This window comes from Callospermophilus lateralis, chromosome 1 (assembly GCF_048772815.1).
Source record: "Callospermophilus lateralis isolate mCalLat2 chromosome 1, mCalLat2.hap1, whole genome shotgun sequence".
In the NCBI taxonomy this organism is placed as follows: domain Eukaryota; kingdom Metazoa; phylum Chordata; class Mammalia; order Rodentia; family Sciuridae; genus Callospermophilus; species Callospermophilus lateralis.
This window is the reverse complement of record NC_135305.1, coordinates 176,091,224-176,114,053: the sequence shown is the minus strand read 5'-3', so window position 1 is coordinate 176,114,053 and position 22,830 is coordinate 176,091,224. Positions and strand designations below refer to the sequence as shown.

Here is a 22,830-nt window from a genome sequence, read left to right as displayed (position 1 = left end):
CAGCCTCCCCCAAACCCACCTTATCAAGGCCACTATTCATGCGGTTTTTGGCAGTTTTAAGCTCCAGCTTCTTCTGCCCAATGAGGATGGAGAAAATATGGAGCAACTCCAAATAGCTCTTGGGGGTCACATAATTGTGGCGGGCCAGCTCTGCCAGGTACTCGATGCACTTCTTGGCCACTGACTGGTGGATATACACGCAAACCTGAGTCTGCATAGGGGAGATAATTGATGCTAGTTTTGTGGTCCCCCTGCAAAGACAGTACACTGGGTACCCACAAAGTTACTACAGCCTGGTCCCAAGGAGGGGGCCATGGCATCCCCATATCTCAGTCTTTCCCAAGATCCTTACAACCTACAGTCCAAGTCACCTCTCATGCAGATGAAACCCCAAGGCCCAGAATTGGCTTTGAATCTGGACCCAGGTGACTCCTAACTGTGGCCCAGTGCTCTTGTCACAGCTCCCATGACTTGCCTCTCACTGAGAGATCTATGGTGTGTCCTCTCCAAGGCTGGAACTATGGGAAAAGAAGGTGCAAGGCCCGACCATAGCTGGGTGGGGAAAATGTGGTGTTTGACTTAAATCTTGATCCCCAGAAGGCCATTACTCTATGAGGTTCTATCCAACAGATTTGATTGTTATGGTTTGGATGTGAGGTGTCCCTCAAAAAAAAAAAATCTCATATTAGCCAGGTGTGGTGGTACATGTCTATAATTCCAGTGACTTGGGAGGCTGAAGAGGAAGATCACAACATTGAGGTCAGCTTCAGCAACTTAGCAAGACCCTAGCAATTTAGAAAGACCCTGTCTCAAAACAAAAAATAAAAAGGGATGGGGATGTGACTCAGTGGTTAAGCACTCCTAAGGGTTCAGACTCTGGTACCCCCTCCCCCTCCCTCCCCACCAAAAAGTTCATGTTAGATAATGCAGGAATATTCAGAGGTAAAATGATTAGATTATTAGAGCTATGATCTGATTGGTGGATTAATCCATTTGATGGATCAATCATTTGAAAGAATACTCTACTGGGTAATAACCACAGATGGCAGGGTATGGCTACAGGAAGTAGGTCACTGCAGGTGTGTTTATATTTTGTCCCTGGTGCCTAGCTTTCTCTCTGCTTCCTGGCTGCCCTGAGCTGACAGCTTTCTTTCACTACGACCTTCTGCCATGATGTTCTGCAATGGAATTGGTTGACCATGGAGGGAACCTCTGCAACTGTAAGCCCCAAATGAACATTTTGTCCTTTAAGTTGCTCTTGTCAGGTATTTTGGTCACAGTAATGCAAAACTGATGAGCACACCAGCCCACCTCCACCTGTGGTCTCTGGAGTCTTGTTAGGCGGGGGGCGGGGGTTCTTGGAAGAAAAAAACCTGCCATGAAACACTCAGGGAAGAAAGGAAACGGGAACCACGTACTCATATGCCAAGCATCCTATATTACCCTAGACCCATGCCACTCCCTAGTACAGATGAGGAAATTGAGACTTAGGCAAAACTGTTCGACCAAAGGCTTACTGTTGATGGTGGGCATGGGCCTCTCACCCAAGCCTCTGGGACTCTCTAAGTCCATTCCCAAAATGAAACAGTTCTCCCCGAGAGCTTGATCCTCACCAAGACACCTACCAGTCCTTCAATGATTTCGGCAGAAGATTCCAGTTCTGGGATCTCTTGCAGGAACTTGGTGGCCACAGATTCCAGGGCCTCTGCTGGCCACTCGTTAAACCAGTCAATGGTACAGCAGTTGACGAGGGAGGGGAACTGCCTCAGGCGAGCTCGGAAGATCTCTCCAATGGGGCTGCAGGCCCAGGATCAAAATGAGGCCCAGAGACACTGACTTACACCCCTAGGAGCCCAGGACAGCCCTGTGGCATGGCAGCCAGGGCATACTAGCATAGCGACCCGGTCCCAACAGCATGATGTCCGGGCCTGGGGCCACATTTTATCTCAGACCTACACACCCAGGCCTTCAGATCCCTGTCTCCCCAGACTTGGGCCCCAGTGTGGCCTGACAATGGCTGCCTCTACCTCATGCACAGCACCAAGTGGATGTTGCTTTGTACGCGCCCCGTGTAGGCAGCCATGAGATTGGCCTTGGTGGGCTGCAGGCCCTGCTCCTGGATATAGGGCCTCATGGTGTTGACAATCTGGTCCTGCTCATCAAGGCTGTAGATGTTGGGAATGTCGCCTGAGTTCAGGACATTGTTGATGTCCTCCAGAAAGGACTCGTTCTTGATCTGTGGAAGGATGAGGGGTGGGGAACTAAGCCTTTATGATGGCTGCTGTGTGGTGAGCTCCATGACCACAGTCTCGCTGGACCTTTACAACAGCCCCTTCTATAGACTGTGCCACTAGGGTTCTCAGAAGCCCGGGGTCACTCAGTGGTCTTGTAAGTCATAGCAATGGACCTGCACCCACCCTGACCTGCTGCAGAGGCTCTGAGCAGAACTGCTGGGTTGTGACAGGACCCTGGGTCCTGGGGGTGAGTGGTATCTTCCTGTTCACTTCCCAGCCTCCACACCCCAGTTTGCTCACAGAATCTTTGGGCAGAGACACCCGGTCTGTGTCAGACGCATCTTCACTTTCCCGACTCAGTGACTGACTAAAGGGATCCCTGGGACTGAGGCAGGGTTGGGAGCATAGGGACCCTTGTCCAGAATGGGGTACCTTCTGGAGATTCAGCTTAGGTCCCCAGGTCCAATCTTAATTGCCAGGCTTAAGTGCTGCACAATTTGTCTTGTGGCTTCAGAGCAACAACCTCTCTCAGTCCTGGGAGAGGTCTCACACCCAAGGAGCTCCAGAGGGAGCAGCCCCTCAGAAGGAAGCCATGGGTCTCCAGCACAAGTCCTTCAAGTGGGAAGCCATTGGCCGTGGCACTCTTGGAGAATGAGTAATGATCTATGTTCCCCTTAGTTCCAAAAGGTTAGTTTGGCCTTATACTCCTGCCCAGTCCATCTGGTCCTGCCAGTTCCTCCCCACATCTGCCCTGACTGACAGTGAGCTAGGCCCAGGATGCCACACTGGGATGGCATTGTGTCCAGCCCACCCTGAACCCTGCTCACTGCCATGCTGGTAGCACCTGAGTGTCTGAGAATAGGAAGGTGATGGGCTGGTTTTGCAGGCCGGCTTTGAGCAGGACCTTCTTGACATCTTCACGCCACTCAGACATGCCATAGTTCTTGGATAGCTCAATCTGGAAGCACTCGTACTCAGCCCTAGAGGCAGGAGTTTGGGTCAAGGTGTGCCAGGGGCCTGGGACCAGGCATGGACTAGTGGTAGACACCCACACCCTGCCCAGCTATCTGGAGTCTTGCTTCTATTCTGGGAGAACTTGCAGACTCTCCAGACCCTGAACCTGCTCTCTTGCCTCTAGACTTTTCTTCAAGTTGTTCTCAGCCTGAAATACCCTTCCATCTCTGATACCCTCCCCACTCTGATATTGAGAAAAGGCCCATGGACATCTCCCCTATGAAGCCCTCCAGGATGCCTGAAGCTATGCCTCCCTCCCTACAGCACTATAGGGCACTTCTGCCTCTTGTTGGGGTTTAGGTCCCATTCCCAGTCCTTCCAGAGCCCATGGAAAGACAATCTTGGGGCTACCCCAAACTTCCACCAACATGAAAAAACACCAATCAAACTGAGTCTGCCTCTGGTTGCCCACTGCCCACCAAGCCCAGGGGCCCTCACATGTGCGAGGCAAGTCTCGTGAGGGAGCTGCGTCCACTGCCACCCACGCCCAGCAGGAGTGCGTTGCCCAGTGCCTGACGCAGAGTACGGCTGATGCGGCAGATGTGGCTCATGGCGTCCATGAAGAGGACCAGCTTCAGCTTGGCTGTATTGATCTGATTGTAGTCCTCCATGTACTCCTCGATGACCTGCATCATCTGGGGGCAATGGAAGTAAAGATGGGGTGCTGGCTCTCCTCTATTGGAGGGTCTCCTTGGCATCTCCCACTTTGCTCTGTCTCAACCAAGAAATACAGAGTATCCCAACCACTCTGTGATCTGGCCAGCTAAAGCTATTCCTCTACAGGCGTGAACCCAAACTGATGCTTTGAATGTTCCCAGTCACTGATAAACTGATTTAGGTCATTACTTGAAATGCTGAATGATCTGCCATGTTGCTCCATGTAGAAGTTAGCTCCACCTCCAGCCAAGTTCCCTAAACCCCATATAAACTCCATCACCCACCCCCTTGTGAACATACTAGAACATTTCTTGTCACACAGTGAATTATGGAGAAGCAGCAGCCCCCTCTATATGTAAGATCCCCTGAGAAAAGCTTCAGATGGATTGCCCTGGCGTACAGTGCTATCTTTTTTTTCGGGGGGGATCCCAGGCAGCTCCGCCTTGGGATGGTTTGAGGAAGTTCCTTGTGGGGAATCCCTTTGCCACTGCTTTGGCAGTGACTCCAGCCATGGGTTCAACTGGTTGGAACCTTGTGCACCAAGTGTTCCCCTAACAAGGAGCTCACCAGCTCTTGCAGCTGGACCTGATCTTTCTGTGCATGGAGGGATGCTGTCCTGAAAGAGACCAGACCCACAAGATGCATCATCCAGCACTGAGGGTCAGGATCAGAGTCCTGCCTGCTTCCTCTGGGGGCCGCCAGGTGGTACTGGCCCTGGGACCCTGGTGGGAGCTATAGGAACTAGGAGAAGATGTAGGTGGAAGAGAGTCCTTAGGAGGCCCTCTCTAACCATGCAGGCCACTGATAGAGGCCCCAACTCTGTCTACCTAGGGTCCTAGCTAAACGCTGTGGCTCCAGAGCCCCTGCTTCCCCCTTTAGGGGTGGGAATGATAACACTCAGGTTGGCCTGGCATATCCCCATTTACAGGACTTGTCCCCCAAGTCCTGTCTCAGTTGAACCATAGGCTCATTCTCAGAGATGGGCTGGGAAACATGGCCTTAAAGGAGCCAAGAGCCTGCCTGACTTCCCTGGTGGTGACCATAGAGGGCCTGGGTCCCAGGGAGCAGACTGAAGAGGATTCACTAAGGTTAAGGTACCAGCCTGGACTCCCTCACCTTTTGCTCACTGGTGATGAGTTCATAGGATTTCACATCCGAGCCTGGTGCCATGAAGTCCCCGTAAAGAATGGGCTGGAAGGGGCAGACCTTTTCAAAGGCCACCTCCCACTTCTCCATGTGGCCTTTTAGGAGCTTGTCAAACCAGCTGCGATCCTCCTCGTTCACCAGTCGGTCGCGGAACACGCGACAGTTCTCGTGGTACCACAGTCGCAGCAGTTGCACCTTGTCCTGCGGGCACCCCGGCATCAGTTGCCAGCCTTTGGCCCCACGGGGTCTTAGCCATCTTGAAGCACCAGGAATGGGAGGAGTAGGAGCCACAGCTCCTAGGCCCCTGATCTGGGCCCAGCTCCTACCACAACTCAAGCAGAGCCACACTCAGGGGCTGCTGGAAGGTGTTATCTGCGGACCGACGGAGGACAGAGGAACTGCACAGTGCTGCCCAGGCCTCGCCACCCTCAGCTCCAGGCCCAGTTGGCCAAGCTCCTGATGGGCACCCAGCTCCGCCAGCCTCAAGATTATCACTTCCCCTCTTTTAGCTATCGAGACCCCAAGCCCAGGAAAGAGGCCTGGTTCACCTTCCTGACACCCCACACCTCACCACTCAACAAACCCTAAAAATCTCCTTTGAATCTTTTCCTCTTTCCATCTCTGGTTCTTCTGCCATCTCCATCCCAGCATCCCTGACTCTCCCAGGACAACTGGACCACCCTCAGGAAGTCCCCAGGCTCTTCTCGAGACTCCTTTGACTATATGCTCAGCAAGGCCCGGGTTGGCTTCTGTCCTCTTCACCCTAGCCTCCTGGCCGCACACACACTAGCTGTCCAGTCCGTGGCTCCACATGATTCCTCATCACTCTCAGGGTGAAATATGAGCTCTACGCTGGAGCCCCACAGCCTTGAGTCTGGCCCAGAGCATCTGACACCCTGCTGACTGCTGCACTTCCTGCTCCTTCTACCTGGGGGTCTTTGGTTCTTGGTAGTCCTCCCAGATAGTCTCACACATCTGGCCTCTCCTACTTGCCCTGGCTCCCTCTTCTGTGTGACCCGCATCAGGCCATTCCAGGTATGAGTTCGACTTATAGGATAGGCTCAGCTGCACAAAGGCCAGGCTTGTGGGGTCCTGGCACCTGCATGTCCCAGCCCCGCTGTGGGCCAAGCTGGATTATGACAGGGGAGCCTTTGGGCAGTATGGGGGGCCAGGAGGGTGGAGAGGGCTGTGGGTGCTGGGGAGACAGCCTGCCAGATTCTTACCTCAACCTTGGCTGGGTCAGCCATGAGCATGCCCTGGAAGACCTTGGAGAGATCCCTTAGATTGAAGGTATAGTGGGACTTGGCTGGAGTGGGCAGCAGCTGCGAGGTGATGGTAGCATATACCATGATGGTGGCTTCCACCAGGGGATCCTTGAAGGCAGCAAGATGGGGAGCCCCAGCTGTGGGGATGGAGAGTGGCCTGGGTCACATGGATGAAAGCTCTCCATGCAGCCTTTGCAGATCCTCACCCCTCTGTCTTTGCTTATGCTGAGTTCACCCTTCAGCTGCCCCTCTCCTGGCCTGCAGGTTTGGTTTCCATTCACCCCTTGGCCTCATCTTTGATGCTTCCTCCTCTGCAAGGACTTCCTGCAGCCCCCACCTCAGAGTTAGAAATCTCTCGCTCTGTGCTTCCCTCATTACTGACATAGCCTGCTGTGCATCCTGGAACTCAGGCGTATGCACAAAATTGCTGGCCCTACTGGGGTCAGTGCTGGTTGGGGCCCTACTGCCTTGCCTTATGAGCTTGTGCCTGGACATAGTCATACCAGCCCTGGGTCATACGTGGAAAGGGGTCATTTGGTCTACACAGATTTCAGGCATGCTGCATAGTAGGTGTGGAGAGATCTGAAGCTTCATCCTGATCTTCAGGTCTCACCAACCCCCTCAAAGCTGCTGCCACCTTATACCTGCAGTCACCACTAATAGATCCTTTTGCTGGTTCTTTGAGAATTGTCCCAATTCTTTGCTGGGAACCAAAATTCTATCAGTGAGACCCTGGGGTAGAGGAGGTTCCCAGAAGTGGAAAAAAGGAGGGAAGGGGCAGGAGAGGGGCTCATTCTTGAACACAGGCACCATTCTAGGTGCTGGGTACTCTTTTCCTTCACCAAGCTGACATTCTTATCAGGGAGATGGCAATGAGCAGGTCACAGTGACCACATGATAAGTACTAAGGACAGATTCATAGCAGGAGTGAGGTTTGGGGCGTGCTAGGGCGTGGCTTTAGGGCCCATTCCAGAAGTGCTGGGGGAGAATTTACCGAAGGGGACATTCAAGCTGAGACCAAAGATACGAGAGGCAAGAATATGTTTATCTCAACAGCAAGGGCAAGGGACTGGCGGTAGGAGCATTCCGGGGTGTTAAGGACCAGCCAGGAGGGACCTAGTGGAAGGAGATGAGATCAGACTGGAGACAGCTTTGCCAGCTGCTGTTGGGACTTGGGTTCTTGCATGGATGTTGAGCAAATGAGGAATGCGTTCCTCTGGCTGTAAGTTGGGGATGGAATGTAGGTAGGTGAAGACAGAAGCAAGGAGACCAGGGGAGGGGCTGTGGCACTCATGTGGTGAGCGAGGACAGAGTGATGAGTGGTGGCTGATCTGGGACAGATTCTGCTGCAGGGTTTCCTGACACATGAGATGAGGTGTGAGAGGAAGAGGGGAAGACAGGGGTTGGAGGTGATGTCAAGGCTCTTGTCTTGAACACCTGGAAGGTGAGATGGGAAAGGGGCTGGGAAGTGGGGCATCCAGGAGTTTGGGTTTGGACAGGTTCACACTGAAATGCCCAGTGGATAGACAAGAGATGTCAGGGGTTCAGGGGAGAGGTCTGGGCTGAGGACCTGAACTTGGGATGTCATCAACTCAAAGATGGCTTTTATCACTAGAGGCAGGATGAGACTGTCTGAGGATAGCATAGTTAGAGGGAGAAGAGGCTGGACAGCAAAGTCCCGTCATCAAGAAGGGACATCCAGAGAGGGTGGAGGGCTGGGGGAAGCTGCAGGAAGGAGGGTCTGTCTAATGGGGCAACACTGCTGACACCCAGGGCAGATGAGGACCTATAGCTGACCACTGGTATGGTCACACAGGCCACTGGTGACAAGAACACTCTCTGGGGGAGTAGCAGTGGCTTGTGGAATGTGGGGGTGGACAGCTGGTGTCAGCAGGAAGAAAGCTGTTGAGGAGTTTTGCCATCAAGGTGAGCAGAGAAGTGGGGCGAGGGACCAAGGTGGGTGGAAAAGTAGCTGGCCGAAAAAGAGTGTTTTGTGTTTGGTTCAGATGAGAGAACTGGGTCATGTGTGCATGCTGAGGGAATGCCCAGGGGAGCAGGGAACACTGGCGATGGGTGAGGGATGGATCCCATCCCCCAGCAAGCCCAAGAGAAGGGCTTGCTTGCATGAAAGCAGGAAGTCCACTCCTAAAGGGAGAAGATGGACCATGAGGGAGGCTGGATGCAGGTAAGCAGGCAAGTATGGATGCCCAAAGAGGGAGCTTGATGGCCTCTTTCAGCCGAGAGAAGGGGACAGAAGAGGTGGAAATACAGAGAAGACAGAGTCTGAAGTGGCCAGTTGCCCTGCAGTGATGACCAACAGATCTGAGTTGTGCGAGGCTGTTGGTTGAAGGATGCCTGCCCGCCGTTCAAAACACTCCCAGTTCTCCTGCTCCTGCCTGCTCCTTGGAGAAGGCCTGCTCTCTTTTGTGCTCTGGCTGATAACATAGTGTGCAGGGAGGTTGTTGGGTTTCTTTATTCATTCATTCATCTTGCATTTACTTTGTATCTACTCTCAGTTGGACAATAACCCAGGTCCTGAAGGATTAATTGGTCATAAAAAGGGATGAATGACCCATGAAGGCAGTTGACCTTTGCTGGTGCTAACCTTCACTCTGGACCCCATCTGGCCTCAGCACACCTAACCAGAACCCAGGGATCACCCTGGAACCAGTGGCCCCATTCCATCCATGCCTTCCCAGGCTCCTACCCAGCCCATACTTACGTACAGGCTCTCGGTAACTTCTTTCTCCAAGGAGTCCATCTAAAGGATTGAAGGAAAGTCACAGGCCTTGGAATTAGGTGGGTCTCTTGCTGTGTAGCCACTGTAGCCAGCTGTGTCCAGCTGAGAAGCTCCTAAAGAAGCTGCTGACCATTCCCAATTCCCCAACTGGACATGCAGTTAAGTCCTAGCTCATTGCCCCTGGGGACACAGGAGTCCAGGACAGATTTCCATTGTCAACCACCTGGTGCCATGCCAAATGGAGTTCAATCATCAGAGTGTGTGCTGGGTGGGAGGAAAACAGCATCTTGGGGTGGACTTTTCCCCAAGCTCCAGGGAGGATCCTATTTCCTCCATATCCTGGGGACTTTTCTTAATTACAAAAGTAACATCCTTTCATCTGAGTTTCTGGGCAAATGCTAATATGGACACGTGGGTGGATACATATAGGTATGCATGTATCTGTTATATATTCAGCAATCACCATGAGCCAGTTTTCATGCCAGATTCACTAACATTCATGTCTTGGAGTGACAGGTCCTAATATCATCATTACCCATTTTAAGATGAAGAAACTGAGGTTCAGAGAGGTCCATGAGCTTGTTAAACAAAGGTAACAGCTGGGTAAGGAGTAAAGCTGGGGTTGTAGTTAAGTGACTCAGCCACTTGGTCCTTTTCAGTGGCTGCCCAGCTGTCCTTGGTGTGGCTTACCTGGGCTGGGCTTCTGTCTTTGTCCATAGCCTCTCCTGTCCCCCACTAATACTCACTGATCCAACAGCCCAGAATGGTAGAGAAGATGCATTTCTTGCTGGTCTCATCCATCTCGACGAAGGACAGGTAGTTGAAGTGACGTGTAAGCCTTGGGGTGATGGCATTCCTGCCTCCTCCTGGTGGGCCCATGGCACAGACAAAGTTGATGTCCACCAGGTTCTTGAAGGCTCCTGAGTGGGGGCAGGAAGTCAGGAGAGGCCCCGCCCAGAACTGCATTATGATTTTCGTGGGGCTGCTTTCCCGTGAAAAGCACATATATTAAAATTATAATTTGCAACTGTATTGGTATAAAGGACAGATGCATTAATAGTCATCAAAATTTTTCTTTGAACCTAAAAGTTCATTTCCCCTGATCTTTAGAGAACTTAGAATATTTTCATGGGCCCTGATGCCTACAATAATCCTGACCAGTGAATGTAGCCTATGCCCTGCAGACCTGGGTTGGCACATACCGATGATCTTGCGGTCATACCAGCCTCCATGGTCCATCCACTGGCGCAATAGCTCAATGGGCGGCTGTGCGCCATATGTCTCCAGGGCTGGCATGTTCAGATCATCGATGAAGAAGATGAAGTTGCGCCCAAGGGGTGGCCCAAACACACCCTTCCGCCTGCAGGAGGGACTGTGTGAGCCCAACACTCATGGGCACCAGGTCCTCTGAGTATCCAGGGGCAGCAGGATAGTACCTCACTAAATCTGAGCCTCCTCTAGATTGCTGGACCTCATGACCAGCCCTGTTTAGTTCTGAGTGTCCTAGGACTGACTTCTGTGTGAGTTCTTTTAAGGGAGTCTTATCTCCTAGGCAGGTGGATGACAGGCATCTCTAAGACAGACCCATAGCCTTGCCTAGATGCCCAGCCCAGGATGAGCACCCCAAAAGGCTCCAGAGGAATCTTGATGGAGAGAACTCTCTAGAGCAGTCTGCAAAAGAACCCAGTGCCTCTTGTGGGGGATATTCCAGCTTCCCCTGGGAGGGTTCTGGAAAACCCAGGAACATGGTTCATCCAGGCTGAGGGACACTAGGGCCAAGGAAGGAACAAGTGGTGGGTGCCCTGCCTCTTGTCCAGCTTGCTGTCGATGAGGTCCTGGGTCTGGTTGGCTGAAGTGCGGGCTGAGAAGGTGAGGAAGTGGCTGATGTACTCCAAAGGCAGGTTTTTGAGGAGCTTATCGGAGATGGTAAGCGTCTTCCCTGTGCCCGTTGGCCCAATACACAGCACCTGGGAGAGCGGGGTTGGGGCAGGCAGAGCACACACAGGGTGGGCACACAGGGGGAGCTGCTACCTTATCAGTGTAGGGGGCTAGCCTACACTGGGTCTTGGGGTGGGCTGAGGCAGGGTAGGGTGGGGGTGCTCACGGGCTTGTGATTGGTGAGCAGCTTGTCCAGCAGGAAGGACATCTGTATAGTATCTGTGGTGGGCACGATGATGTTGCAGTAGTTGGTGTCTGGTGTCATGTTAAATGGAGCTGAGGAGTTCATCCACTTCACCCAGGCCACCTGGAACCACATCTGGCTTAGGCTGGACCCAGATCCCCTCCCACCCCACCTTTGGCTGTGGTCAAGGAAAAGAATGGCACTGCTGGGCTTGGCAAGAGGGTCCAGGAGAGAGGCCGCTTTTGACAGAAGAAACAGGAATTCTCCTGCCCTGCTTTCTGTATAAGGTGGGGGACTCCCAGCACAAACCACCAGAATGGGGGTTCTCTGCACATAGCTATGCAGGTGGAGGCTCCTTGCATGCATCTGTCTAGGTGGGGGCTTCCCTACACACAGCTGCCTCTGATCATGGGGCACCCTAGTGACTTCGAGTCCCCAGGTCTCTGCAAGAAGAAGCTCTGGGAATTGGACAACCCAGAATGCAAAGGGGCTTGCTGTTTAGTTTTAGGCTAACCAAGGAATATGGGGGTCAGAACCAAGGGCACTGGTATCAGCTGGATGGTTAGAGGCCTCTTGGCCTAGTCTCCCCACCAACCACACCTACATGAATCCCTTCACCCACAGCCCTTGACCTAGCTGGCTGACCTCCCTCCATGGGGAGTCTCAATGTGGACAAACCAACGTGTCCCACTGGGAAAGGTTCTGACCATTCTGACCCAAATATTCCCTGTGCCCCACCCACCAGCAGAAGCCTGCACAGTGACTCTCTATCCCCCTTGTCTTGAACTAGGGTCCTGGTTCTGGAATGTGGTTAGGCTCATGGAGACCTTACGGATACTGAGGCAGGCCACAGAGTTTGCCCTTGAGCCTTTAGGGAGTTTGGTTCTTGGGAAAATGGATTTTTTTTCTTTTTCTTTCTTTCTCTCTCTCTCTCTCTCTTTTTTTTTTTTTTTGGTCTCAGGGATTGAACTCAGGGGCACTTAACCACTGTGCCATATCCTCAGCCTAGAAAATGGGACGTTTTTTAAAAAAATAGTTATATATATATATATATATATATATATATATATAGAGAGAGAGAGAGAGAGAGAGAGAGAGAGAGAGCGCACGTGTAAGGATTGAACTCAGTGCCTCACACGTGCTAGGCAAGCGCTTTACTGCTGAGCTGTAACTCCAAAATGGGACTTTTAAGTAGAACTGGGGCTGCCAGTCCTTGGGCTCAGAATTGAAACAGAGGAAATGCACACGGTTGGGAAGGGAGACCCACTGAGGTCTCCCAGCTCCAGGTTCAAGCCCAGCTCTGCCCAGGTGTAACTGTTCTGAGTCAATGTCCTGGTCTGGAAAGTGGGCACACAATGACCCACCCAGTGGGGCTGTGAGGACCCATGAGATGATGAAGATAACCCCCAGTCTGAGACCTGGTGCCTGTCACTGTGGCTTCCTCTCTGTGGCTATTATTCCTCAGGGAGAATGGTCACTTCCCAGTGCGACCCTCCCCACCCCGGCTCCTGGGTAGGCCTGCGGCACCTGCTTGCTATCCTCGTCTTCCTCGTAATCATCCTCTGTGCTGCTGATCCCAGCGTCCTCCAGCCTGTAGTCATACACCAGCCCCTCCTCAGGGAAGAGCAGAGTCAGCTGCCGAGGACCAGGAAGAAAGCAGGTTTGAGGCTCCGGAGGTTTGCCAGCTGCTGGCCCCTGGGGGCGGGGCCTGGGGGCTTGCCACCGCTCACATTCTCTATGGACATCTTGGTCTTTAGCCATCGGCTAAACTTGTCACGGCTATTGCTGTCTCCAGTGGCACCCACAGTCCAGACCAAGGAGAAAATGAACCAGGGTTCGATCAGTTCTTGGATGCGACTCAGTTTCTCAGGAGGAATTTTTTTGAGGCCCTGGGAATGGAAGGAACAGTGTTAGGCTAAGACAGGAATAGTACCGGGCAGCTTGAGGAAGTCGGGTAGGGATGTGTCATAGTTTTGCTTCTCTACAGCCCATTGGATGAGGGTTGGGGGTGAGGGGGAGATCCCATGACCTATGCTGAGCCAATCTGGTTTCTATTCCAGGAAACTGGACTTGGGATTCGGGGCTCTCAGGTAACCCTGGGCAGGAAGAGCAGGGGGCAAGAAGGATTATGCTTTCAACACGGCTGTTCAGGATTGTACCTCTCTAGGTAAAAAGGGCTTGAAGAAGCAATCGAGCAACTTGAGGAGGCTCATGGTCAGGTTGCTATTGGTTGAGGCGATCACCTCCTTCACCGAGGAACGAACAAAGTCGATGGACTCCTGGAGGGAGTGAGCACCCAGCTCTCACGGCTGGTGGCCACAAGGCCCTGCCACCCCACTTAGCTGGGTACACCCATACCCTCACTCACCTCCAGGAATCTGACAAATAGACTTTTGAAATGCTCCTCGTGGGGCTTCAGCACTGCAGGGAGCTTGCTTAGCCAACACTCAACGAAGGGCATGAGCCCCAGGATGCTGGGCTCCAGGTACACCATACCACAGCGGGACACGGTAGCTGGTGAGGCCACTGCCAGGTCCTGCACCTCGAACATCATGGTCATTGCCTGGTGCCAAGATAATCCATGTGAGTGTGCCAGCTGCTGGACCCCAGAGCCAGAGGAGGCTGCAGGGTCATGGCGGGGGTAGGGGCTACCCATCCTGCTAGAAGGATCTGTGGGCAGGCCTTGGGGGTGGGACAGGGCTATGGTGGGGATCAAGAATGTGGCCTTCCTGGGATCCCCGAGGAGAAACCAAAATTGGGAGATTCCTGGGATTCTCTGGCCAGCCTGAGGTCCCTAAAGGCCTAGGAAGTCTGACAAGAACTGTGTGCTCTGCTCCAGAATCCCCTGCCATGGACACAGGTCCACACGGACTGCCAGATGTTCTCAGAATGACTCAAGAGCTCAGATCAGCATGCGAACGGAAATGCTTCTATGCCCAGAGCATAGCCCTCTTTCTTGGGAACTGCCCACCAGACCCTGGGTATGTTTTTAGGATGGGATGTACACTAAACCCAAACTGCGCCCAAATGGCTGAAAGTGGGTCAAGGAGGCACCGGGCCACATCAGCCAAGGAATGGCGGGACAGTCATCCCGGCCCTGGGCTTGGGGAATCACAGGAAGTGGGTCTACTGAAACGGTAGCAGAGAGCAGCTATGTATAAGACATGGCAAGGTGATGGTGTGCAGGGCTGGGAGCTGAGCCTGCCAGATGAGCCTTCCACCACTGGCTGGAAGGCTCCTGGGGGGGGTCACGGTGATAGTCTGAGACACAGCTGTGGCCCTGAGAGGCAGGGATGGAGGGGATAAGGCCTGACCTGTGTGGTTCAGCCTCCAGGCCCACCCAGCTGTGGATGAGTGGGCAGGTGCACCTCTGTGAGCTTGATGATCTCCCCGGAGCTGAGGCACAGCTTCTTGTTATCATCCAGCACCGTGTTCATGTTCTCGATCCAGACAGCATCCACTGGCCCATCGAACATGTACCACTTCTTGTTGGTGTCCGAGGCAACGGCCCCCACCCGAATGAGAGAGGAGAAAATCCCATCTGTCCTGCAGTCACCAGGAAGGAGAGGGTTGTAAGTGCCAGGAAGGCAGGGTGCTGGGTGTGACTGGCTCCCTGGGAAACCTGGCTGCCTAAATGGCCCCCATATGCTTCCCCACTCCCTTCAGTACCTTCATTTATTTAAAAATTATACTAGGAGAAATGGGACCTTTGGGTGCAACACGGTGTAATGAGAATTTGCTCTATCCCCTCCCTGCTGAATCTCCACAGAAATCACATTGAAAGAAGGTAAACAGTGGCATCCTGATAGGAACCAGGGAATGGGGGAGGAGGCAAAGACAGAGATGGAGGCACACACAGTTCTGGAAAATGGAAAGAGCTGAAGAAGGGCCAGATCCTGCCACAGAACCCAGGGAGGCTCACACTTCAGAGGCTCTGCAGGCCAGGAAATAGGCTAGAAGGGGTGACAAAGATTCTCTGCTTGGCCAAATTTTAGTCAGGCTCCTGAGGCTTCCCCTGGGCCCATCTGTGCAGTTCCTCGTAAAATCCAGTTTTAGCAAAAGAAGGCTTCAATGTCAGTTCAGCCAGAACCTGTTGCCCTGAATATCTGGTCACCCTGGATACTTGATCGACCTTGATATCTAATCAGGACCCTTCTCTTTCACCTCCCCCAGGTAAGATCTGATCACCTGACCTGTCTTCACCCAGAATCCTGTTAGTTGGCTTAGCCAGAACCCCTCTTCCCCTCAATGTGTCCTCTTGGCTATAAATTCCCATTTGTCCCTATTGCATTCAGAACTGAGCTCCATGGCAGACCCTGTTGCAGTTGTCCCTACACTTACGGTGTATCCTGAGTAGTCTTCCTTACCATGCTTCCAAAGATAGTATTGAATAATTGTTTCTTTAATGTGCTATTTTTCTCTGTCCTGCAGAGTGCCTCCCCCCAGTAGGTATGGATGAAACCCTTCACTAGAAATGGGGAAAGCAGGACAGACTCTCATTGGGAAAAATAGTTGACTCTCCCTTCTTGATTGATACCCAACCCCCACTGGGTTGTAGAACACTGGAGCCATGCAGACATCCTCACCAAGAAAAGGGAGGCTTTTTGTTTGTTTGTTTGTTTTTTCACTAGGGAATGAATCCAGGGGCACTTAACCACTAAGCCACATCCTCAGCCTGTTTTATATTTTATTTTGAGACAGGGTCTTGCTGAGTTGCTTAGGGCCTTGCTAAGTTGCTGAGGCTGACTTTGATCCTCCTGCCTCAGGCTCCCCAGTGCTGGGATTACAGACATGTGCCACTGTGCCAGGCTAAAAGGGAGACTTTTTGGAGAAACAGAATAGCTCCAGATGAAAGACCCTCAGGTGCTGATCTTCAAGGGGTCTCCATCCAGTTGCTCTTCTCCCAGCTCAATGCACTTCTCCTAAAATGCATGTCCTAACCTGGGAGCAGAGGCCCGGAGAGGAACCACCAGACTCTCCTGGGGCAAGGACAAGGGCCATTGACTGAGCATTTACTGGGTATCAGACATGATTCCAGGCACTTTCCGTGTGTTAAGGTCATTCGCACCTTATCATAATAATGGCATCATTGTCCTAATTGTGTTGATGCAGGGACTTCAGGTGGGGAATGGCAAAATTCATATAGGGAGGAAGTGGAATGGTGGACAGAATTCCAGGCTTTGGGCTGCAGAGCCTGGACTCCCAACCTGCCTCTGGTCTAAGTGGGCCCACGCACAGCCTCCAGAGGCCTGGGAGTACAGCAGTCACCAGAGGGAATGGGGGTGGGGGCACTCACCACTCGTGGGTGAGCAGGTCAAACTCCCCATACAGCTGGCCCATGGTGATAGACTTGGGGTTGAGCACATAGTAATTGACGGCCTCGTACACGCCGCCACTGATGGACGGCTGCCCCTTCAGCGATGTCATGGCGGCTGCTAGGACTCTGTAACACTGGGGAGATGGCCACCTGAGAGTGAACCTCCTGTTGCCTCAGAGAGCAGGGCTGGAGGGGACGGAGGACCACAGGAAGTGGGAAGAGCAGTTTCGAGGTCAAGGGGGTACAAAGGAGGCCGTCGCTCCTATCCAAGCTGCAACACCCCTCAGGCCTTCTGACCAGGCCCTGGGCTGCCCTGCTGGGGTCCACTTACGTTACTTTTGCCAGAGCCTGTGGGCCCAACAAGCATGAGGCCGTGCCGCACCACTGTGGTCTCATAGAGCTGAATACACTTGGTCAGGAAGCCTGCGGGACATGGCAGAGGAACCTAGGGGTCAGAGCATAGGCTTGGGCCATGGCTCTGCCCCTTGCTTGTGTGATCTGGAGTGAATTACTTCATTCCTTGAGCCTCAGTTTCCTCATCTGGAAAATGAGGATGGAGGCAGTACCTACCTCATAGCAGCCTATGAAGCAGCTAAAACCCTAAGCACAGAGCCTGGCATTGCTCAGGAACCTTCTAGATGCCAACCAGTATTCCCATTGGGACGGTCATTCCCTAACATCCTTTGGGTGGTCCGTTGTCCCAGGCATGCTCAGTGTTGGCTGTCACAGACCCCACAATCAACTTCTACACAAAGCTGAGACCTCTTAAGGTACTGGACAATATGAGGCAAAATCTTGGTGACAGAATCCTAGGGACAGTGAGGAGCTATCAGGACAGAGGCAGGCAGAAGGTCAGGCCCATGTGGATAGCAAAGGAGTGTATTGTTTTGACACAAGGGTAGTGGTGGCTCTGGCACTGCATGCCTGGTGGTCCCTGCCAAAGGGAGAGGACCCAATTAACCAGAGATGGCAAAGATGATCTAAGGCTATGCGGGGAAAAAAAGTCTAAGGCTTTATTCAACAAGGTTGCTGGGGCTGGTGCAGGAGGGGGGCCAGAGTTAGAGGCATGAGAGCTGCACATGGAACTGAAGAGCAGTGGACAACGCGGAGAGAGGCCTTAAAGGGCTAAGCATGAGCTCACCGATTGCTCAGGTCCTACAGGAGGGGTCTTTGTGGCCAGGGTGGTCAGGCACACCTCCCTGGAGAAGCACCCCTATCCCCCAAAAAGACCAGCTGGAATAGACTGGGAGAAGAGGAGGGAGCAGCTGTGTCAGGATGGACACGCAGTGTCCACCTCCCCCACTACTAGCATCCAAGCAGAGAAGGGAAAATCTATCAGCAAGCATCTGGCATCCCATGGAGCAAAGCCCAAGAAGGGACCACATGGACAGGTGGGCCCAAATCATGAGGTCCCAGGAAGGGAACAGTACTTGCTTCCTATCACCTAGTGGGCTCCAGTAGAGAAAGGGTCAGAAACATCTGCCCTGCCCCCAAATGCCAAACTGAGAGACCCTGCCCATGCACACTTGGCCAGGTATAAGGGACCCTGAGGTTTGGTCTGCCTTGCCTCTGTCTCCCATCTGGGCTCCAAGATGGCTGGAGCCGGCCTGAGCCAGCATGAGCTCACCGATCAGACATGCATGGGACTACAGGAGGCAGGGGCCGGTGGCTCACCCTCCACATCCTTGAGGTTGCTCTTCTCACAGGCCTTGCGGATGGCCTTGTCCAGGATGCCGTAATCAGTCTCCTCTTCCCTGATAGTGGGGAACAGGTCAGATACAATCCCCGAGAAGAGTTTGAGGTCCTCCTGTAGGAACTTGGGCACGTTCACGTCCCGAATGGCCCGGAGGCAGATCAGCTCCTGAAGCAGGTGTGGGCACCAGCTTCAGGGTCAGGCGCCTCTCCAGCTGCCCTGATTTCTTGCCCCAGGAGACCTGATGGCTGGAGCTCACCTCATTCATATCGGGGTTTTCTCGCTTGAGGTTCCCAGCAGCTGAGATCACAGTCTTCACAGCTCTCATCCCAAAGTCATAGTGATCCTGTGGTCACCATACAGGAGGAGGCATGGGTGGGCCACTCTGCTGCCCACTTGGTACCTGGCCATGCCACCTCACCCAGCTCACCCTCAAAATGTCAGTTCACGTGCAGCTCTTTGGAGACCACTCACCTGCATGCCCCAATCTGGGCTGGGTGCCCCTCCTTTGGGCTCCTCTGACACCCCCCACCCATTTCACCATCCCAATAGCCATCTCACTTTATCTGGCTGCCTATTCTGCATCCCCTGCTCTGCATTGCCTTGGTCAATGCTAAATACTTATAGTCCCTGCACAGTGCCAGAGGGCAGGAATATACTCAAGCTGTTTCGAAAAAGTGAGTGAAACAGGAAACAATTTTTTTTTTTTTTTTTGGACTCATCTGTACAACAAATAGGTTGGCCTCGATGGCTTTTGAGTTTCCTTCTAACATTCTTTGCAACATTTTTCCTGACTTAACCTTTCAGCTGCAACTCTGTGCCTTTTCTCATTGGTCCTGTTTCTCCCACGTTATATAGCAGATGTGTTAGAAATAGTTAAGTGATTCATTTTGCCCCATGGTGCCAGCCCACGAGAGCTATCTCTAGACCTGATCCACAGACCAGCATCCATCCCAGAAATCTTGGTTTTGGAGCTGCACATACAGACTGGGCTTGACTCTGGGTCATCACCACTTGGGAAGGGCTGAGGACATTTCCAGAACCATGTAGGATTGTTTGCTTCAACAGGGGGTGGGGAGGGGCACTGTTCAAAGTGAATGATTAGAAGGCAGACTGTGTCGGAATGCTGGGTGGCATCTGTCCCTGACTCCTGCTGCTGTTCCACTGTGCACTGCATGCACCTGGCCAGGCTCTTAGCTGCTCGGGATCTCAGCATACTCACCTGAGAAACAGGGATGTAACTCCTATCTCACAGAGTTGCTTGGAAGAGTCTAAAGTAATGTCTGTGAAGCAGATAGCACAGAGCCTGGCCCTTGGCTGGTGCTCCATAGAAAGTGAACTTGGAGCATCTCTGGAGGCTGGGGTGGGGGGAGCAGTCTGAGGGCCTTTGGAAACTGGCTGAGGCCTCACCTGGGAGCTGAGCTGCTCGGAGGACAGCTTGAAGGTGGTTGTGATCTTCTTAGCGAGCATATTAGCCTCATTGAATCCAAAGGAGTAGAGGGAGATCTCAGCAATCATGGCATAATCCGGGACCATCATGGCGACAGGCCGAAAGAGTGCCTGGGAACATGTATGTGGGTCTCAGACTTCACCCAGCCACAGGGTACCACCCACTCTCTGGACTCTCTGGTCCTCAGAAGGCAGCTTCACCTGACCTTCCTCCCCAGCTAATGCTGGGATTCCTTTCTGCATCATGCCTGCCATGACTGAGCCTTCCATTTGCTCTGTGGCTGGACAGTTTGGGTCAATTAGAAACAACAGGTCCTCTGTGTTTATCTGAAACTGGTGGCCTCTCTTGGCTTCCCATTTCTTCTGAAGGCCTAGCCTAATGGCTCCTATCAGATGGCCTTCACATGCATGAGCATCCCTGACTTCTCCCATGCACCTAGGACAAGGGTGGGGCTTCCCTCTATGGCTGGGCCTTAGGACCCTTGGGCAGGAGAGCTACCATAGAGAACCATGGCTCCTTTTATCCAGGCAGCTGTGTATCCTTAAATAAATGACTTATTATCTTGGAGCCCAGGCCTTCCACCCGGGGAGCCCATGGCATAGACAAAGTTGATGTCCACCCGGAGCACCCTGGGCCTGAACTTGCCTTCAGATTGTCAGGCAGTTCAGTGCGGCCGGCGTATCCTGGATTCATGGTGATAAATACTGCGCAGGACGGTACAAGTGGGATCTCGACACCCTCAAATACGAAGCGTTCCACCTGTGTTGGGTAGGGGTCGGGGGGTGAGCTCACTTAGAACAGGGGTTGCCCAGCCCTGTCCCCTCCTCTGGATGTGCCCTCCTTTCTTCTACTCATTCCCCTGTCCTGATGGCAGCATGTCAGCTAGTACTGGGTCCCTGGTCATGGATGGACTTTCTTTCAGGATCTGGCTTAAGACCTCAGGTCCCAGTGAGCACCTATGGCCTCCCAGGTCCTGGCTCTGGTCCTTTTTTGAAAAATATTTTTTTGTGTAGTTGTAGATAGATACAATACCTTTATTTTATTTATTTATCTTTATGTGGCACTGAGGATTGAACCCAGGGCCTCACATGTGCTAGGCAAGTGCTCTACCTCTGAGCCACAACCCCAGCCCCGGCTCTGGTCCTTTTGAGGTCCCACACATCTTTTGCTTCCTACTCTCTCCACTTCCAGTTCCTGACACTGATCTTCCCAGACTTAGACAAGCTCAGCCCTGAGCCTGAACTAAGTGCCAGGGCTCTCCCTTGCAGTGAGTAACCATCAGCTTCTCAGCTCTCATCTCCAGGACAAGATCCCTGGGGACCTAGAACAAGGCTAGAGAGAGAACCAATATCCAGGGCTTTCCATTAGCATCAGGACACAGGCAGGGACCCCTTTATCTGTCCCAGCTTGGCCTGGGATCTGCCACCAGAACAGGATAAGAATGTGGGGCTTCCTGATGAGCTACAAAGCCCCTCAAGACACAGTTCTGCAATGGTGGTGGCTAGTGGACAGTGCCATGCCCCTGTGAGATGAGAGACTGGCCCCAGGCAGGCCTCATGGCCTGGCTTTCCACCTGCGGCATGGGAACCCCTGATAGAGCTGATGGCAGTGGTGAGGGGGTGGCTCACCCGCTGTTGCTGTGCCTTCTGGATGGTGGTGATCTGCTGTGCCACCACAGACAGCACCTCAATGTCTATCCGATTGAACTCGTCAAAGCAGGCCCAGGCCCCAGCACTGTGAGAGTGGGGGAGGTGCATTCAGAACCCTCCTGGCCCCCACTGTCCTGTGATGCTCCTCACCTGGCCCTCCCCAGGAAGAGGATTCAGTCTTTATGCCCTCCCTGGTGCCACCCTCACTCCCCAGCCTCACCTGGCCAGGCCCTTGAAGAACTTGCCCATGGCCATGAAGTCGAGCTGGTCAGAGCAGTTGAACACAACCGTCTGTATGGCCAAGGCCTTGCCCAGATCTTTGGTGGTCTCTGTCTTCCCTGTTCCAGCTGGACCAGCGGGTGCACCACCAAACTTGAGGTGCAGGGCCCCAGTCAGAGTCAGATAGCACCTGTGGGACAGAGGAAGGCCACCTATGTCCTGGGCACTTCCCCTTCCTGGGGATTTCCACAGCTCTTTCTTTTGGGCCCTCTCTCCTCTTGGGTCCCAGATGTGCCCAGCCTGGCTGTTGGGGTCAGGATTGGAGCCTATGACTACCTGCTCAGTGTTCTCCCTGTCCCATGTCATATCCCTGGAGAGCTTTGCTCAGGGACCCACAGAGCTGGCTGACGTGTGGCCAATTCACTTCCCTTACTCCAGTCCCAACTGGGGCCTGGCATTGTGCATGCCTGTAATCCCAAGCGGCTCAGGAGGCTGAGGCAGGAGGATCGCGGATTCAAAGCCAGCCTCAGCAACTTAGTGGGGCCCTAAATAACTCAGTGAGACCCTGTCTCTAAATAGAATACAAAAAAGTGCTGGGGACATGGCTCAGTGGTTAAGCACCCCTGGATTCACTCCCTAGTACCAAAAACAAAACAAAAAACCCAACCCAACTGGGGAGGGGACCGGCACCTGTCAGTGAGGGGTGTGATCACCAGCCTCCCACTGTTGCCTAGGTACTCGTAGCCATAGATGAACTCAGCATTCACAGCCCGGATGTACAGATCATTATTGGTCCAGTAGTACCTGGCAGTACAGGGAGATGGGTACCTGGTCATAGGACCACAGGCCACTGGCAGGCATGTAGTTGAGCAGAGGGGGTTGTTTTGAGGAATGAGGGTTTTAAAGCCCCCCTGCCCAGCTTGTCCCAGAGCCTCAAGGGCCAGGACCAGCCTCTTGTTAAGTGACTGTTCAACCCTCTCTGGGCCCCATCCTGACAGCCACTCTGGCCCTCACCTGAGCTGTGAGATCCACTCAAAATCATTCACACTGACCACGTGCTCCTCGATCAGCTTTTTCACCACGTCCTTGGCATGGACCTCGATGACGATCAGTGCTGACAGCACTGCCCGCTGCATACGGGACAGTTTCCCTCGTACCAGGGCTACCAGGTCACTGAGCTGCAGGAATGGGGACACTGTCAGCTGTCTGCTATCTGCAGGGAGATACCCTCTGGTACAGAGGGTGGGTTCTGCCACACAGAGTTCCTCTCTCCAAGGACTGATAGTCTGGGAGAGCAGGGGAGCAGGGACCAGGCAGGGGGAGG

General features: G+C 53.1%; 1 protein-coding gene across 1 annotated transcript in view; it reads right to left on the bottom strand.

The window, feature by feature from the left end:
• The window catches only part of Dnah1 (dynein axonemal heavy chain 1), a 66,642-nt gene that overhangs the window by 14,240 nt on the left and 29,572 nt on the right, over window positions 1-22,830 (bottom strand). Inside the window, exons 26-52 of the mRNA XM_076856263.1 lie at window positions 22,521-22,684; window positions 22,197-22,310; window positions 21,508-21,696; window positions 21,267-21,372; window positions 20,284-20,397; window positions 19,599-19,748; window positions 18,448-18,534; window positions 18,170-18,356; window positions 16,827-16,918; window positions 16,475-16,629; window positions 14,547-14,724; window positions 13,547-13,741; window positions 13,338-13,457; window positions 12,909-13,067; window positions 12,706-12,813; window positions 11,161-11,301; window positions 10,863-11,023; window positions 10,259-10,416; window positions 9,803-9,976; window positions 9,039-9,077; window positions 6,275-6,453; window positions 5,022-5,252; window positions 3,687-3,883; window positions 3,079-3,214; window positions 2,028-2,236; window positions 1,626-1,797; window positions 20-211 (exon numbers count right to left, since the gene is read on the bottom strand). Coding sequence (XP_076712378.1) covers window positions 20-211; window positions 1,626-1,797; window positions 2,028-2,236; window positions 3,079-3,214; window positions 3,687-3,883; window positions 5,022-5,252; window positions 6,275-6,453; window positions 9,039-9,077; window positions 9,803-9,976; window positions 10,259-10,416; window positions 10,863-11,023; window positions 11,161-11,301; window positions 12,706-12,813; window positions 12,909-13,067; window positions 13,338-13,457; window positions 13,547-13,741; window positions 14,547-14,724; window positions 16,475-16,629; window positions 16,827-16,918; window positions 18,170-18,356; window positions 18,448-18,534; window positions 19,599-19,748; window positions 20,284-20,397; window positions 21,267-21,372; window positions 21,508-21,696; window positions 22,197-22,310; window positions 22,521-22,684 — 4,107 coding nt within the window. The remainder of the gene's footprint in view (window positions 1-19; window positions 212-1,625; window positions 1,798-2,027; window positions 2,237-3,078; window positions 3,215-3,686; window positions 3,884-5,021; window positions 5,253-6,274; window positions 6,454-9,038; window positions 9,078-9,802; window positions 9,977-10,258; window positions 10,417-10,862; window positions 11,024-11,160; window positions 11,302-12,705; window positions 12,814-12,908; window positions 13,068-13,337; window positions 13,458-13,546; window positions 13,742-14,546; window positions 14,725-16,474; window positions 16,630-16,826; window positions 16,919-18,169; window positions 18,357-18,447; window positions 18,535-19,598; window positions 19,749-20,283; window positions 20,398-21,266; window positions 21,373-21,507; window positions 21,697-22,196; window positions 22,311-22,520; window positions 22,685-22,830) is intronic.